The sequence below is a fragment of the Bombyx mori genome, chromosome 20 (genome assembly GCF_030269925.1).
Source record: "Bombyx mori chromosome 20, ASM3026992v2".
In the NCBI taxonomy this organism is placed as follows: Eukaryota; Metazoa; Arthropoda; class Insecta; order Lepidoptera; family Bombycidae; genus Bombyx; species Bombyx mori.
In genome coordinates this window covers 9310048-9328898 of record NC_085126.1, presented here as the reverse complement: position 1 = coordinate 9328898, position 18851 = coordinate 9310048, and the positions used below count along the sequence as shown (strand labels likewise).

Below are 18851 nucleotides of genomic sequence, written 5' to 3'. Positions count from 1 at the left end.
TTGTTTTATTTATAAAATTTCGAACACAATTCTTGAACTCTATTGACCGATACCTACTATTTTAGTATGGATATTTTTATATGAATATGTCTTTGTTTCTTCTGCTTTTACGTCGAAACTATGGAGGGTGGAGGTAAGGAGAACCGTCTCATATGGGAGGAAGCTTGAAAGTGTCCCACTTCAGCACTAAATAACAGTTCAAAAATCCTCCAGAATGGCGCTAGCATAGGCTCAGGGTATGATGTGAATTGAGCAGTTGTTAACAGATTGAAGTATGCTGAGTTAGGAAATTTAATATATTTAATGACTAGAGTAGTCCAGAGTAGTGACAGTGTAATATACAAGACCTCACATGTTTACGTAGTCCGAACTAATTTCGTCAATATAACCTAAAATTATTGCTGTGGTAAAACGTGGAGACATCGATTGCATTTTAAGCTTTGATCATAAATAAAATATTTTTTGCGATTTTGTAGTTCTTTCGTCCTTTTTTATTTCTCTATTCTATTCAGTATTCTAATAACTTTCAGCGCCTTTTTAAAAATTTATTCGGTTGCTACTGTAGCGCTACCATTATTTAGCAGATTTTAACGGACACTTTTACACACAGTGACGGTTCTCCTTACCTCTACCCTCCATAAATTGACAGTAGAGTTCATTTCCCAAGATGAAAAGCCTTATCACACAACATCATTACATACAGCCTGACCTTTATTATCTGTTTTTTGAAAAATTATAAGGAGCGTAACAAGGTGAAATTGAATATTAATAAATTGGGATGACACTAAATAAAATGAGATGAGATGGGCAACTAAAAAAAATCCACTGCCACATCTAGATAGTAAGACTTTAACCTATTTTTTTTTTTGCTTAGATGAATGGACGAGCTCACAGCCCACCTGGTGTTAAGTGGTTACTGGAGCCCATAGACATCTACAACGTAAATGCGCCACCCACCTCGAGATACAAGTTATAAGGTCTCAGTATAGTTACAACGGCTACCCCACCCTTCGAACCGAAACGCATTACTGCTTCACGGCGGAAATAGGCGGGGTGGTGGTGCCTACCCGTGCGGACTCCCAAGAGGTCCTACCACCAGTAATTACGCAAATTATAATTTTGCGGGTTTCATTTTTATTACACGATGTTATTCCTTCACCGTGGAAGTCAATCGTTAACATTTGTTGAGTACGTATTTCATTAGAAAAATTGGTACCCGCCTGGGATTCGAACACCGGTGCATCGCTACATACGAATGCACCGGACGACTTATCCTTTAAGCCACGACGACTATCAATTTTCCTCGCGTGATGCAGATAAAAAAAAACGAATCTGTTAATACACTTTATTTACATAAACGTTATAAGTATTATAGATTTAGGATATAAAAGAAATGAGAAGTTAAACAATATCACAGATAAAATGCGAATTTGCAAGCTATCAAGTATTTTTTCTCGAAGCCGACCCGACAAACGTCCTGTTCAAATTTCAACTAATTTGTAAAACACTTTGTGAGTTATCAATCAGCTCAGCTGTTCGTAAATAACACGCGATATTTGGTTTCTAATTAAAGACATGAGTGGATGATGGGGTTACGTACCATTTTCATGATTTTTACATTGAATGAAGGTTTAATGTGTCTATAAGCCATATTAAACCTTAAAACTACCGGTTTAAAGACTATTTTGAGAAATTGCATGTGGGGAAGGATTTATGTAGGAATAAAAAGTACAAGTAACAAAGTTTATTGCCCGTTTTCTCAAAATTAACAAATTGTATCTTTTCTATTTTTCCTACCTATGCTGATAGCCTTGAGAAGCTATATCAGCGTTACCCGACGAGTAGGTGAGCTCACGGGGCTCAAGCCTGGCGAAATTGCTAACACTGGCCTTAGCAAGAGCAGTGCTTCGCAGAATCTACCACCGGATCGGAAACGCAACCCACTGAGAAGATCCGGCGAGAAACTCAGTGAGTTGTGTCTATGGGCAAATTAACTCGGCGAGCCCTTCGTCACAAGCGACGGGTTCGACGAGGACGGTGACCGGTGCTTGAGGTACCTAAAAGCACCGTTAATGGATCGGGAGGATCCGTAATGGCGTGTTTTGGGCGACGTTGACTGTTTACCATTCGTTCCGCAAGATTGGGAATGTAAATTGTATCCTATCCCCTTCATTAACTCATACCTTCAATTATTCCAAATTAAATCTAAACTTAGAAAATTATTGTGAATTTGTACTTTATTATTCCACTGTCAGATATAAATTAGGAAAAAAAAATTGGTTGTCTGTAAAGTCGGTTTACTGACGATAGTTGAACGTGACAACGTCGTAAGAAAATACTGATTGAATGCTTTCATTTTTCAAAAGAAAATTTTAATTTTATTTGGTTTATAGATATTTTGTATGGACAATTGACACCACCTTCACTTTTCACTGAACTTCATACTTGACAAAAACATGTAAATGTATTATTGTATAGCAGCTGTCCACGCGGGTACATCGCTCACTCAAGTAGGAGAGAGACAGATGTCGAACGCTGCCGAACGCGGAGGCCGATTGTGCCTCTTTGTCGCTCGTTGCGCGCTCTCACTTGCACTTCAAGCCTTAAATGGAACGCCTCAGAGCGAGGTAACGCTGCATGAGTCATGTTTTTTCGTGCGTGCAGCCGGCTCCATCGAATTATAAGACGTTGTCACGTCACAAATACCAAACCGACATAAAATTTTACATTGTATTGAATAATATGTGTAGAATACAACTATAGCCACAACAAATACACGCTCATGCCTATTTCAGATAGAACAGATTAAAAACCCTACACAACTGACACAGGTTTGGGCAGGAAAACAAACATTCACGACATTACTTTTTTTCTTCCGTCTCAGTTGAGTTCTTAAAGTTAGCTATGGCAGGCATCCCTAACCGTTGAAACATTCCTTTGATCCTAGTTTTCTTCAGTTCTCTCTTATCGCGCACTTTTGATTTCATCTCAGACTTAATCTCCTCCGGTCTGACGGGTTCGTAGACCCCATCTTCTTTTTGCTCGAAGCCTATCAATTCGATTTCTATTTCCGGTGCCCCCTTATCTATGACTATTGGCACGGAGTCAGCTTGTAGTTCTACACTGTCATTTCCTTCTTCATCATCATCAACGTCAGAGATGTCTTCATCGGTGGTCTCTTCGCTGCTGTCACTGTACGATTTAGTTTTTGTTTTTTTGTTTTTAAGCTCCACCTTTATCTGTTCCTTACGTTTCATGGCGTTTTTAGCGACCTTATATTGGGCTCGCCTTTCATTGTTTATGGGCTGCTTCTTGGACGGGGCCGGTTTTGATTTTCTGTTGTTATCTTGGCTCTGTGCGCTGGGGCCGGGGGCTCCGTCCTCGAGTTCCGGTAACGATGACTGAGACCCCTGGGCTGCGTCACTCGCTGATTCATTCGCCTTCCTGTTCACCCTCAGCATAGCGGCGATCTGTCTGGCCATCGTTCTCTTTGTCGAATTCATGTGGGAACTCGATTGTGACAGTGTTGTACTCTTCGCTGCTGATGACCTGTAATCGACATTTTCGATTAATAAACACTTCACACTGGTGGCAGGAAGTCTTGTGAGTCCGCGCGGGTAGGCACCACCACCGCGCCTATTGCTGCCGTGAAGCAGTAATGCGTTTCGGTTTGAAGTAAATATAATACTAATATATAAATCTACAGTGGTTTTTACGGATGTTCCATTATAACTACTGAACCGTGCATCCGATTGACTTGAAACTTGGTATACATGTAGAAGATACATGTAGTTAATGGATAGGCTAATATTTATATGAGCGTTGGACTCCCTAGTAATAATGACAATAAATAATAATGCTAATTTTAAAAGCGCAGCGAAGCGGGCGAGTACGGTTAGTGTTATTATAAAGTTGTTTATTTATTTATAGCTTAGATGGGTGGACGAGCTCTCAGCCCACCTGGTGTTAAGTGGTTACTGGAGCCCATAGACATCCACAACGTAAATGCGCCACCCATCTCGAGATATAAGTTCTAAGGTCTCAAGTATAGTTACAACATTATAGAATTAATGTTTTATGGCAATAAATTTTAAGTTGAATAATGTGAGGCGCAATGGATGGCGTGTTATAAGTTAAAAACGAATACCTGTCAGCTATTCCGGTGAGGTGCCGGACGCCTTTCACGGCCGACTTCATGGCGCGTTCTTTGATCGACTGCGGGTGCTCTTCTAGAGCCGGCGACTCCTCGGAGCCTGTCATCATCATCATATATGAGTATACAGAACATTCTATTACAACATATATAAAAACATTTTTATAACAATTTTAATATTTGTTTATATATGTTTTTATCTGTATATATTTATGATATGTTATATATATATTTATGTATATGTATTAATTTAAGTACGAGTATTTGTATCTATAAATATTATGTATGTTATATATATACATATGTTTAAGTAATATCACCTTCACACTACACCTACCAAGGTTCATCTCTGCACTCCCCTAAGGTAGACTGTTAGAGAATGCCTATGGCATTAAGTCCGCCTTTATACTTTCTAGTATATGAAGTTATAAATAAATAAAAACACATATTCATTTTATTTATATTGGCAACACTGTGGTTACGAGAATTGTTTTATTTGATTAATCTATTAGTAATCTAAAATTAGATTCTAGTGTTACAATTAAGACGTGAGACCGAATGTCCTCTAATTTTATTACATTAAAATTAAAAGGTAGTTAATTCACTTTTTTAATTATTTTTTTTGAAAACATAGACCAAATAATGAAACTTTTTTAAATATTTATTTATACTATTTTTCATTTTTTAGTTGAATTTCAATTTTTTTATAAAAAAAAATTTTAATATTGAATTGTCATCGGTCCTTCATAAGTATACCAAATTTCGGGTTAATCCGTCGTTTTGAGGGGGGTCAAGATCATGTTCAAAGATTCCGTTACATACCAACATACATACGTCTGAAGCTAATGAAAGCGTATTAATAGTAGTACACACCCTCAGAATCGCTGGAGCTGTCGTTGTCGTAAATCCCGTAGACCAGTTTCTTCAGCGACGCGTCCATTTGCCTCATCAGGTCGTCGTTTACATAATTCAAGCTCTTCTCGATGCCATTCGGGCCTGGACGATAATATATATTTCGATGCCTCCAATGAACACTACTCTAACTCAAAATTTTGAAATTTTCGTTTTTCACGCAAATCGCTTCACTATTTTAAAAGTATTACAAATTCATTATTGATGGGGTTCGAAGCAAGAGTAACAGAGTCAGCTAGTTACACAAGAAAAAGCCATAAATATATCTGCAATAATAAAGATTTTCCCATCGCACCGCCCGCCACCGGAGTAGAGTTCATCCATACTACCTGGAGCCACTGCGGTCATCCACAGTGCGTTTCCAGAGATCTTTTATGCCACGTACCATCCGGCTATGGAATGAGCTCCCCTCCACGGTGTTTCCCGAGCGCTATGACATGTCCTTCTTCAAACGAGGCTTGTGGAGAGTATTAAGCGGTAGGCAGCGGCTTGGCTCTGCCCTTGGCATTGCTGAAGTCCATGGGCGACGGTAACCACTCACCATCAGGTGGGCCGTATGCTCGTCTGCCTACCAAGGCAATAAAAAATAAATAAATAAAAATATTTTTTCAGCTTTTTTCGTTTAAACACTCCTCCTGTAAACTTACGAATTTGGAGTTAGGGTAGTGTTCATTGGAGGCATCGATTTGTACATACAGCGCGTAAGATAACTATGGTCTATGTACAGGGAGGGAAACCCAACCCCAACTAAAACCTTTCCCTAAATCCTTCACCCCTCGATATGATAATGAAAACTAATCTAACTTAATCTATTATTATTAACATCAATATCCATATATGTATATATTGTTACGCCGGTAATAGTAACGCCATCTATCGCCGAATAGCCGAAACGAATATCAAAAGAAGTAGTAACGTGAGAAATCTCGAGAAGTACAACGCCATCTATTGTCAGATAGCGAAAACACACATCGAAGCTACTCGACTTGCCCAGAATGTTCTCGATAAATCTAGGGATGTCGTATCGACTATAAAAGCGTTGCAGAGATGGCACGAGTTAATTAGTAATCGGAACTACTCGAAGCGAAACAGCGAACGGATCACCTGAAGCGAAGCAGAAGAAGTGAACTGAGAATTTTAGAGCGTTCGTTGAGTGTTCTAAGTGGTGAATACAGTTTTAATTTATACTTGGGTAGAATTTTTATTTATCCCGAACCCTAGCTTAAATAATAATAATTATTAAAAGGGTTCCCATAGCACAGGGAATCCTATTTTGGGGCCAAGTGACTTGATGTGAATTACCCGGATTCATTTATTTAAAAAATTAAGTCATTAATATTATTAATTTAATTTAAGCCTTTACAAATTGGGTCATTACCTGCTAGAGCTTTCTTTGCGTCTTTATATAAAGTTCCAAGCCTGCCGAGTTCTTTTAGTAGGTCACTTTCCTCGGTTTGCCCGAAGAAGACTCCGCGCGGCCTCTCGCCTCTGTCATCAGCTGGAGTGTAGCCTGCGGGTGTCATTTTAGGGATTGGAGGACCTTCAATGATTAATAGGCTTCGATGATGCATCTGAGGATATGAAGAAGTAGCGGTCATATCGCGAGCCCGCACACCCTGGTATCGCCGTGCTGGCTCTTTGACAGGTGGAAATTTGACGGGATGGTGAAGGCGATATCCAATTGAGGATTGGACCGAAGAACTCAAGGTCACAGCATTCAGCTTGTAATGACCACAGAGTCAGAAAGCTCTTTTTTTTCTACCTTTGCTCTTAACCTGAGGACGTTGCTAACTCTAAGCCGCGCTCTGAGGGTTAATTTGGTGTTAGCATAGTTGTTGTAAACTATAAATGCAAAGAACCTTTAAAAAAAAAACATTTTATAACACAAATCCTTTGTTTCAAAATCTAAATTGAAATAAATATATAGAACAACAATGTAGAAATTGTGTATGTATTTTTAATAATGAATCTAACTCACGGGCTTAACCTGAGAGTATTGCCTACACTGGCCCTAGCAAGAGCATACATCACAGAATCTACCACCGGATCGGAAACGGGACCCACTGAGTAGATCCGGCGAGAAACTCAGTGGGTTGGAAGCTCCTTAACATCAAATGAGTATACTGGGTGTTAGGAGACCGCTTCCGAAAACGAAGACACACGATAGCACTAATGACACCTTTGATGATGGGACGGAAAAATATCGATATTGATTTTAAAAAAATCATATTTTTAAAATGTTTTATTAGCATTATTTACGCTCCATCATGTTAGTACAGCTAAATTAAATATGATAGTTTCATAAAAAATACATTACTTTATTTAAAAAAAAAAAACCAGCAATGAAACACAAAATCAAACACAGCTGATGCTCGGGTCAACGAACGCCCGGACGCGGCGCTGATACCGCGCTCCCCAAAATTAACAACTTTGTAGGTAGAAAATGTTCGTTTTCGGAAGCGGTCTCCTAACATCCAGCATAATTATAGCAGTGTATCATCACTTTTTTTTTATTGCTTAGATGGGTGGACGAGCTCACAGCCCACCTGGTGTTAAGTGGTTACTGGAGCCCATAGACATCTACAACGTAAATACGCCACCCACCTTGAGATATAAGTTCTAAGGTCTCAGTATAGTTAAAACGGCTGCACCACCCTTCAAACCGAAACGCATTAATGCTTCACGGCAGGAATAGGCAGGGTGGTGGTACCTACCCACGCGGACTCACAAGAGGTCCTACCACCAGTAAACTAGACTTACTATCGAAATACTTCTTTATGGAACGTTCCATGCCCCTCTCCCGCTGCGCCACGTGGCACTGGCACGGACCCTTGATCAGCACATTGCTCAAGATGTACAGCACGTCGTATCTCCTATTCTGTCTGGCGATCCTCTCGATCCGCTGTATCGAGGGCACGTCCTCTGGTATCAGCCTCAGCGCGGCGAAGCCACGCAACGGCTGGAGGTTCAGCAGAGCATACACCAGAAACAGACCGGCCACGGATTCCTATCGAACAAAATTGCTAGTTTGATCTCGTGACAACTAAATATTTGTATGGTTTAGAATAGTTGAGGTGGTACGAGTAACGCCATCTGTCGTCATTAGCTAAAACGAATATCGACATAAAAAAAAACATTATAAACTAGAACTATCGTGAATGTTCTGGAAAATTGTAAGCTTAGTGGAAACCTGTAAAAACACGTTGTGTAGACGACATGAAGGTAGTACTTTTTGGAACAAAGCAACAGACAGACATCAGGTAAATCAAGTAAACGAGGGATAAAAAATTAATTGTGATACAGAAATGTATATTAAACGTTGTAATAACATTATTGAATTGCAATTAGTATAGCCCGAGAGCCCGTGGGATCTACCTGTATGTATTTGACCACACCTGAATTTTCGTACATTGAGACCCCTATACCTACCATGCATGAGGTGGGGACTCACTAAGCTCAAAGTGGTCGACGCGCCGAGCGCTCAGGTAGGACAGGTACCGATTTTGACGGATTTTAAATCCATTTGACCACGTCTGCCATTTTGAAATTTTGAAAATATATGAGAGAGAGAGAGAGAGAGTATTCTTTATTGTACACCAAAAAAAACAAATGAACAGTGCGATACATTAAAAACAAAAAGTACAATTGGCGGTCTTATCGCTAAAAGCGATCTCTTCCAGACAACCATCAGGTGGACAAGAATCATTTGGAAACGAACTACGCGCGGTGTACCATTCCAGTGAAATACATATACATATATGTACACATACATATACACATACATATCTCTGTAAATATACATAAAATTAATACAAAGTATTATAATATAATAATAATTATTAGAAATAAAAAATAAATAAATTAAGTTTAAATTTTGCTTCTTTACACATAAATAAGAATAAGCAATTTACATATAAAAGATACTTAAAATACCTTTGAAACATATACAATTTAAGTAGATACCAATTTCAGAAATTTACCCTATCACACATTAAATCGGTTGACTAGTATTTAAAAAATGTTCCTTAATGAGGCGTTTGAACGACTTTAATGTTTCAGCATGTCGTATACGTACCGGGAGAGCATTCCACAAACGAATAGCTTGAACAGTAAAGGAATGATCGTAGAACCTTGTCGAATGCACTGGCATCATTAATTGCATGTTGTCCGTTGATCTCAGGGATATGGTATGTGTATCACGGATAAACTCAAAGCGTCTTTTGAGATAAGAAGGAGAAGAAGGATTAAATAGAACAGTATAGAGCAAAGAAAGAATATGAGCATTCCGACGAAGGCGAATTGGCAGCCACTTGAGCTTAGCGCGAAATTCTGAGACGTGATCATATTTTCGTAAGCCAAATATAAATCTTAAACAGAAATTTTGAAGACGCTCTAGTTTATTTAATTGTGCTTCAGTGAGATCGAGATAGCTAACATCAGCATAATCAAGGATGGGGAGAAGAAGAGATTGTGCAAGCGCAGTCTTGGTGGCAGTAGGGAGAAAATTTCGCAGACGTCTTAAGGATCCTGCAGCCGCATAAATCTTTCGACAAGTTTCTTTAATTTGTGCATCCCATGACATATGCCTATCTACAAAGATACCCAAGTTTCTCACCTTATCACTAACTGGTATTTGAACTCCATCAATTGAAATTGGGGGAATTCGCGTCCAATCAACTGTCGCAAGCCTTCTAGGTGCACCGACAATAATGACCTGAGTTTTTGTCGGATTTATTTGCAGCCCATAAGATTTACTCCAATTTGTTATACTAAGTAAGTCATTATTTACTTTGGTGCAAGCAAGAGGCAATTCTTCCACCGGGGCTTGCGTATAAAGCTGGAGATCGTCTGCATACAAGTGGTAGGAGGAAATGAGATGGTTGGAGACAGAATTAATATATATCGCGAAGAGCAATGGAGATAAAACGCCACCCTGCGGAACACCCACGAATGTGTCACACCACGAAGAAAAATTATCTTCGATGCGAACACGCTGCCGGCGACCAGACAGGTAACTACGAAACCAATCAACTACGGATGGAGATGTGTTAAGAGAGCTAAGTGTAGCAAGGAGAATGTCAATATCAACGGTGTTGAAAGCATTACTAAAGTCAAGCAATGCAAGCACCGTCAACATTCCCCTCTCCATGCCGAGCCTAATATCATCCGTGATATTTACCAATGCAGTCGTAGTACTGTGACCAGGACGGAAACCAGATTGGAAGGGATTTAAGAGATTATTTTCATAAAGGAATTCACTCAGCTGTGCATGAATAAGCCGTTCTAAAACCTTGGATAGGAAAGATAAGATGGATATAGGACGATACTCGGAAAATGATTTGGGATTAGGCTTTTTAGGCAGAGGTGTAATTTGCGCGTCCTTCCAGGCAAAGGGAAAGGTACCATTACTCAAAGAGTAATTCATGATATGCGTAATTACAGGAAGGATTTCATCAAGGATTGGTAGGATCATATTTCGGCTCAAATTGTCAGCACCGACTGCATTAGAAGTAATAGATAAGATGCTCTTCTTAACACCACAAGCCGTTAAGTGATTGAAAATAAACGGTGAAAAATCCGGGGTCGGGAGATTTGAAAGAGAGTTCATTGTATTCGATTTAACTGTCACATCAAAATTGGACGAAGTTGAAAAATGTAAATTTAATGCATTTAAATTCACGTCAGAAGGGGGTATCACATGACGTGTCTTTCCAATCCCCAAAGTTCTAAGAAATTTCCAGACCTTCACCGGATCTCCATTTTCTACAGAAGTATGAATATGTTGGCGTTGAGCATCCCTACACATCCTGTTGCAGCGATTTCGAATCCGCATGTAATTATTACGATTCTCAACTGTAGGTATTCTCTTGAACCTTGCCTTGGATGCTGCTTTTTTAGATAATAATATTTTGAGTTCCTCCGTAAGCCAAGGCGAGGGTAAATGCTTAAGCCTTACCGGACGGATCGGTGCATGTTTATCGTATAGTTCTGTTAAAAGTGTTGTAAGGAGCTTAACCTTTTCGTCACAGTCGTCACATGCAAATAAGGGGTCCCAGTCAATACCACTAGCATCTTCACGAAGGTTATCCAGGTCTATACCACCAAAATTGCGTTGCAAGAGGATTCTAGATTTGGCCTTGGGGGGGCGAATCTTATAAGAAAGGAAAAGTAAATCGTGGTAAGAAAACGCATCGGCTGAGCACTGTCCGTGTTTAGCGACGTGATCTCGAGAGCTAATCAAAATTAGGTCAAGAAGTGACGGGGTACAGTTGGGGAAAGTGTGTGTAGCATTTAAGGGGAGAATAGATAAATTACAAGATTTGGTAACAGATAGAAAAGAAGAAGAACGACTATTACTTTTAAGAAGACATGTGTTAAAATCACCCATTATTATGCAATGGTTGTAAGAAGGAACTAAAGTTTCGAGGATGCCTTCAAAGGATGAGAAAAAATCTAAATGTGACGAGGGTGAGTAGTAGACACCCAAGAGAACTTTACGGTGGTTTAGCTCCACTTCCAGAAAAAGATGCTCACCGGCATTAGGTGGAGGAGGCTGTGCAGACAGACTAATTATTGTATACTCAATGTGTGTACGGAGATATATGGCTACACCACCGCCACCACCACTTATGCGATCGTTGCGAATAAGACGGAAGCCAGGTAAAGCATACGAACATGAAGGGAGACAAGGCTTAAGCCATGATTCGGAAATAAGAATGGCGTGGATGTTCTCACAGCTAAAACTTGCCAGCATATCAGGAAAATGTGCTGGTACGCTCTGGGCATTAATGTGAACAACATTAAAGTTCCGGGAACCATCAGAAAACTGCGACATTAGTGTCTCAGCCAAAGAAGGAACACTGGTAAAACTTGCATCATTACTACTTGCTGAGAAAAATATTTCAGCTATATCGCTTTCCGTTTCCGACATTAAAGATTAAATTATAATAAATATAAAATGAGATCAGGTAATATTCTAAACAAAATTATTAATATGCGTCGTTGCGTAAAGAAGCAAAACAATAAATATTAATAAACCAATGTACTTACAAGTTATGTAGTTACAATTCAACTACAAACATTCAGTCCACCCGCTGGTTGAGTGTTACAACAATAAATAAAAATAAAACTGAAAATAAAAATATTTACATTATTCGTGAAGTTAAAGAAAAGAAAAGAAAAATAATAATTCAAATAAAAACAAAACAAAACTACTAAAGACAAATTATTCATAGTTCAGGCCGTAATAAAAAAAAACTTGGGAAAAAGATTAAGAAGAAAGACTTCGTCAACACAAGATTATTGTTGGAGTCAACATTATACGTAAAAAAAAAAAAAAAAATTTATATCGAAATACTTACTCTATGACACAACACGCGAAGTTATCTATATTAGAATATAATCTGTGCTTGTCAAAGTATTATCTGTGGTAAAAGTGTTTGTTGTTGTGATGTCGTTGAGCGTTAAATTTATTACATTTACATAAACAAGTAATATGTTAAATTATGCAGAGTACAAAATAAATGTATGAACTGAGTATGAACACAACAACTAAGCAGATTGGAACTATTCGCTTAATCCGCCTTATTCAGCAGAAATACTCATGTACAAACCTTATACTACCCGAAAAACAAATATGAATTCGACCTGAATATGAATTCGACCTGAAGATGAAAGTAATAGTAGCAGAAATAAAATGAAAAATGCAGAATAAAATGAATCTTCATTTACGGGCGGCCGCACGCTTAAGCTTTGGTGCAACAGACGCCGTGTTTGGTTTTGCGGCAGTTTGTACAGGAACAGTCTCCACGGTGTGCCTATCAATTTCAATCAGTTGTCTACGGCAGTACACCCGATGTCTTTTGCCATCTGAGCCGAGAACATAAACTGTGCCTTCTTTAGTCCACGAGTTCGTTACTCCAAACTTGTCCCGTGCTGCCATGAAAACATCGTGCCGTTGTTTCGTAAGAAATTCGGAAACCGTTATCCCAGTCCTTTTTAATTGAGACTTACTAAACCAGATCTTATTGCGGAAACTAAAATCATGGAACTTCACCAAGATCGGTCGTGCCCTTTCCCTGGCAGAAGGCTGTCTCATTCTGTTACACCATTTAATATCGTGAACTGAAACAGTATTTAATGAAAAATGTTTTTTCAATATGTCGGCCACAATTTCGAATGTATTTTCTTGTTTCTGTTCAACCACCCCGTGGAAAAGCAACATCTTCCTGCGGCCATGCATCTCCATGTGATCAAGTTTGTGAGACAGAACCTCAATCTGTTTTTGTAGACCCGACACAGCCTCAGTGATAAATGCTCGAAACACTGCAAACTCAGCAGCCAGGTCCGGAGAAGATGTTGAGGGAGATGATACTGACTGTGGATGAAGCTTTGCCTCAAAATCAGCCATCTTCTTGTAAAAGTGCTCCGACAAGTCTGACAAACTACTTTGCAGTACATTCATCTTGAAATCAGTAAATATTTAAAACAGGAGAATAACACTTCCCAGCAGGCAGACACTAGTACTTATCACAATAAATGGTCAATTTCTCAAAAAAGACTTTTGTTAATATTTTAAATCAATTTTAACAAATGTGAACGAAAAACTCGTGTGTTTTCTGTGACTACCCGCGCAACAAGTCTTATACACATATACATATACATACAATATATGATTATTATTATCGGAAAATAAGAATGGCAGACCATTATCGCGCATTTTACTTTGTGGCAGACCACTTTGAAAATGCTAAAAAAATAAAATTTTGAAAGTAATTGACCAGATCTGCCATTGATATAATAATATATGCTGTTTATTATAGTCTTAAAAACTTATATTGATCACGGCAGACCTCTACATTGCGTACACACATCAACATATAATAAAATCTGAGCTACTACCCGGCCAGATGTATATTATGTTTTCCGTTCACTGTTTTAGAGGAATATAATTTACTTGCGATTTACTTTAGCAATGTATTTACCGAAATTAATATTTTTTTATATTATATATACTAAACTTCATTAGACAATTAAGAAGTGAATTTTTTATGGCATAATTATAAATAATACGGTATAATGCTGATCAAAAAATAATTCAATTCCTCATTTTTATTTCGTCAAGACAAAATTTAAAAGTGTTAAATCAGTTAAAAAAATATATCATGCATGCATTACATATTATATATATCAATCTTCATTCATCATCATCATCATCGGAGTCATCTTTATCGTTAGGCGACTCGTCTTCATCAACCATTGAATCGAATACTGCAAAAATAAAACATAAATTGTAAAATGAACGTAAATTCATCTGAACATGTTCGAGAAAGAATTGTTATCAACTTACCAACTTACTATCACTTAATTGGTGATTAAGTCACTCACAAAATATGGAAGTTGGTCACCTTCGAACCCTTTGAAGGCATATATGTTGTCCTGCTCAATCCAACCATACTCCAATGGGTCTAAAGTTGTGAGTTGCTTTTTGTAAGCATTTCTCCAAATAGAAGAAATATAGTGGGCCCTCAAAAGTTGTTGATAAAGCTCACTCTTATGCGGTGGTATTGAGCTTGCCTCAAATTTTTGAATTTTTTTTCTATAATTTTCATTGATGTCTGAATCTTTATAGTTTCTAACGAATAGCTGGAACCTTCCATCATCTACATCACTAGATTTTTTGGCATTGTATAGCTGGCAAGTTAAATGTTGAATGATAAAAATGAGGACTTGAATTATTTTTTGATCAGCATTATACCGTATTATTTATAACTATTCCATAAAAAAATTACTTCTTTATTGTCTAACTAATGAAGTTTAGTATATAGAATATAAAAAAATATTAATTTCGGTAAATACATTGCTAAAGTAAATCGCAAGTAAATTATATTCCTCTAAAACAGTGAACGGAAAACAATATACATCTGGCCGGGTAGTAGCTAAGATTTTATTATATGTTGATGTATGTACGCAATGTAGAGGTCTGCCGTGATGAATATAAGTTTTTAAGACTATAATAAACAACATATTATTAAATCAATGGCAGATCTGGTCAATTACTTTCAAAATTTTATTTTTTTAGCATTTTCAAAGTGGTCTGCCACAAAGTAAAATGCGCGATAATGGTCTGCCATTCTTATTTTCCGATAATAATAATCATATATTTTCAAAATTTCAAAACGGCAGACGTGGTCAAATGGATTTAAAATCCGTCAAAATCGGTACCTGTCCTACCTGAGCGCTCGGCGCATCGACCACTTTGAGCTTAGTGAGTCCCCACCTCATGCATGGCAGGTATAGGGGTCTCAATGTACGAAAATTCAGGTCTGGTCAAATACATACAGGTAGATCCCACGGGCTCTTGGGCTAGTATCTCGGTGAAGGTTTTTAAGCTATTATATAGCTTTTGCTTTGACCGCGGCGACCGAATCAAGAAATTCCGTAACGAAAATAAAACCTAACACCCCCATGTAGCTCGCTTTCAACACCTTCACACGTTGCGCTTGTGTAGTGTTTGTGAATAAGCGCGCGGCGTGGCGTCGCACTGCATGTGCATCATGAAAAGTCCGCACATCTCTGTCTCGCAGGGTCTAGCTTATGAGTGTGAAGGGGACAGTTAATGTTTTGCTTTTGTTAATGTGTATAAATATAGTGTGGTCTTATTTTATTATTTTTTTAATATTAAATTATTATTGTATATTTATAATTGCATAAGTTGATAAAAAATGGTATGCAATAACTTTACCGCGGTAGTGCCCGAGTGCCACACGTGTTTTTTTAATTTATCCTAAGCCTCAGCATATAACATTATGTGTATATTGATATATATATAGTTAATGCTAATGATGCTTTAACATAATTATGTTTTTACTATATTTTACTATTTCATTCAATAGACTTTTTTAAGCAACGTAATGAACTTTTCTTTCCTCTTTGGTTTAGTCAGTACAGTTTACAGTACAGTTTACAGTTTACAGTAATGAAAAGTTTATTAAAGTTTATCATGACTTCAATTCACGCACCTCAAAGTTGCTAGTAGTCGAGACCATGTACTTCTTGGCTATGAGTATCACTTCCTCGGAAAGCTCAGCGAGCTCTGATGTAGCATTTCTACCGCTGTTAACATTAATTAATTAAATTAATCTTCATTTTATGAGTAACTTTATGTAATTTCGTTATTTTCTAGCCCTCCGCTGGTCAGAAGACTTGAGTTAGTCGATTTAGTTGCAAAATCCATTCAAGCACTCCTGTTTCAAAGTACTATTGAGATTTAAAACTCATAAGAAGTGGCGAGTTCTACATTGTCTATGAGTTCTGATACACTTGACATCACATGACTTGAGATTATTTACCATTATAAGAAAAAAAAAGTGATCCTAGCTTCAGCATCTATAGCATGTTCCTCAAACGCCCAGGTTTTTTCTAGGTTTTTTTTTATTGCTTCGATGGGTGGACGAGCTCACAGCCCACCTGGTGTTACTGGAGCCCATAGACATCTACAGCGCCACCCACCTTGAAATATAAGTCCTAAGTATTCAGTATAGTGTATAGTTACAACGGTTGCCCCGCCCTCCAAACTGAAACGCATTGCTGCTTCACAGCAGAAATAGGCAGAGTGGTGGTACCTACCTGTACACAAGAGGTTCTACCACCAGTAAGTCAGCATCTTAATTTCTGTAAGTTATATCTACTTTGATAACTGATCTCTCATCACCCATGATAAAACCCTCTACGTGCCTTTACGTTCATCTGTCCTAAGTGCTTCAAGTATAGGCATGCCGGGAAGAGATGCTATCAGTTTTCACTGTGATATCCAGGCTACCTTTGCTGGGTGCCGGTTGGATGTATGTGATCAATGATATTGGTGAAGAAATAAACAGCTATTTTTAATTCACTTGCTTTTAACTCCACATACTTACTGAAATATAGTCACAAAATCCATTTCTTTCCATATGTTGCAGAATTTCTCATAGCTAAGAGTTTGAACTTGGGTACATCTGTGAACGAGGTCATCACAATCGTCCTCGAATCCATCAGCTATATACGCTGGTCTTTGAAAACCTAGTAAAGGGAATAGCAGATTTTTTAAATGTTATATAAATTTATTAGCATTCGGCCTGCTTAATGGTTAATGCCATTAAGCAGGCCGAATGCAGGCAACATTGGAGGAAGCTGTGCAAAAACTGGACCAAGGTGGTCACGACCCTCAATAATGTGGAAACGACAAAGAAGAATAAGAAGAAGAAATTTATTAGCAGATCCAACAGAGATCTAAAAGTTTCAAACTTTTCTTACAAATTCAATTTTTAATGCACCGAGTTGGTATTCTGAACCATTCTGACCTCCAAGTGAACACATCCCAAAAAAAAAACATGAAAATAGGTCCAGCATTTAAGAGTTTACTAGCTCACAGACAATAGAAATATACATAAAGAAAATTATTATTATTCATTATTAATTATTGTTCATGCAAGATAAATTAAACATAAATCATCTTACATTAATTCCAAAAGCGATTTTATATTTTAATCAATTGAATTAATCGAAATATATTTATATTTAAAATAAATATTGTGCTTTTTCAGTGGCTGCTCTAGTTTTCACATTTTTTTATAGTTATAAATTAAAATATTCCATTATTATCAAAAATAATTATTTTAATAATTTATAATAATTATTTTTGAATTAGTACACATGGATCTACTTTGTTCTAAGAGTCATCACTGACAGGAGTGTGTAATGTTCAGTTGCGGTTGAAATAAGTTATAATGTGTGTATTAAAGGAACTTTAAAGGTTAGAATGAAGACTTCCAATGGAGGGAAACTATTGTAAATATTGAAATATTCCTTTATTTCCCACAATTCAATAAAAATATATTGTACCTTTTCTCAACCAGTTTATCTTTAATCATAAGGAAGGTTTATCTAGATAAACAAAATTAAAAATGTAAAATAAAATGCCATTAACATTTTAACTTCTAAAGTTAAATGGTTTTTGGTGATGCTGGATAAATAAAAAAAAATTAAATATTTGTGACTATGAGATCACTATCACACAAATGTACGAGTACAATACAAATTTATGGTTCAGGTTTGGTCTTCATAAGCACATCATATTAAGTGTTTTAGTTTTGAATTAACAGTAATTAATTGTCATTTAAAAATTATTTAAATTTTATTTTGTAAATATCTTCAAAGTGGAGAAGTTCATAATAATAAAAATTGTAAAATATAATACTAAAATCACAAAGAATCGATTTTTTTATTACGATTACAATTTTTGGGAACCATCCGAAAGACAATAATTTACTTACGGTGCATGATTAACAGGTTCTCGAATATGACTGGAAACTTTCACACTTCACAGTGCAAAGGGCATGTTTTTGTTTTAAAATATTAAATTAATCATAGAATCATCAAAAGAAACATTTAAAAAAAATGTATTTATGTATTGTTGTGTTTTGATTTTTGTTTCCAGATTTTGACATTACACAGTTCACAGATTACTTTTTTTTTAAGTGATTTTATGACCTGGTAACTAAGACCTTTGAGCATAGATTATACACGACCTTTGAGTCATGTCTTATTTTAATTTATATTCTTATTTGTATGAATATCTGATTCCTGACGGCAAAGTTAGTCGACAAGCTACTTCTCTTCTTTTAAAAACTCCCATACACAGCTCTAGTCGCTATAGTGGCTCTTTCACAATACAAGCAGTGCGATTATGGAATTCTCTCCCTCAACCTATTCGTGCTAGTTCCTCTCTAGAAGTTTTTAAGAGTCA

At 37.2% G+C, this 18851-nt stretch overlaps 1 protein-coding gene across 2 annotated transcripts; it reads right to left on the bottom strand.

Annotated features, from left to right (window-relative positions):
- Window positions 1-1331: 1331 nt before the first annotated feature.
- LOC101737951 (snRNA-activating protein complex subunit 1) lies at window positions 1332-18574 on the bottom strand. 2 transcript variants are annotated; one of them, XM_038018093.2, is made up of 8 exons: window positions 18379-18574; window positions 16984-17125; window positions 16087-16180; window positions 7826-8072; window positions 6444-6575; window positions 5027-5149; window positions 4148-4253; window positions 1332-3549 (listed from the first exon to the last, which is right to left on the bottom strand). In XM_038018093.2, the coding sequence occupies exons 1-8, from the start codon at window positions 18383-18385 to the stop codon at window positions 2862-2864; spliced, it is 1539 nt and encodes a 512-aa protein (XP_037874021.1). In that variant the 5' UTR covers window positions 18386-18574; the 3' UTR covers window positions 1332-2861. The 2 variants fall into 2 exon arrangements, with proteins under 2 accessions (XP_037874021.1, XP_062530401.1); XM_062674417.1 differs by lacking the exons at window positions 1332-3549; window positions 4148-4253; window positions 5027-5149; ... (2 more) ...; window positions 16984-17125; window positions 18379-18574 and adding an exon at window positions 8636-14758.
- Window positions 18575-18851: the final 277 nt, after the last annotated feature.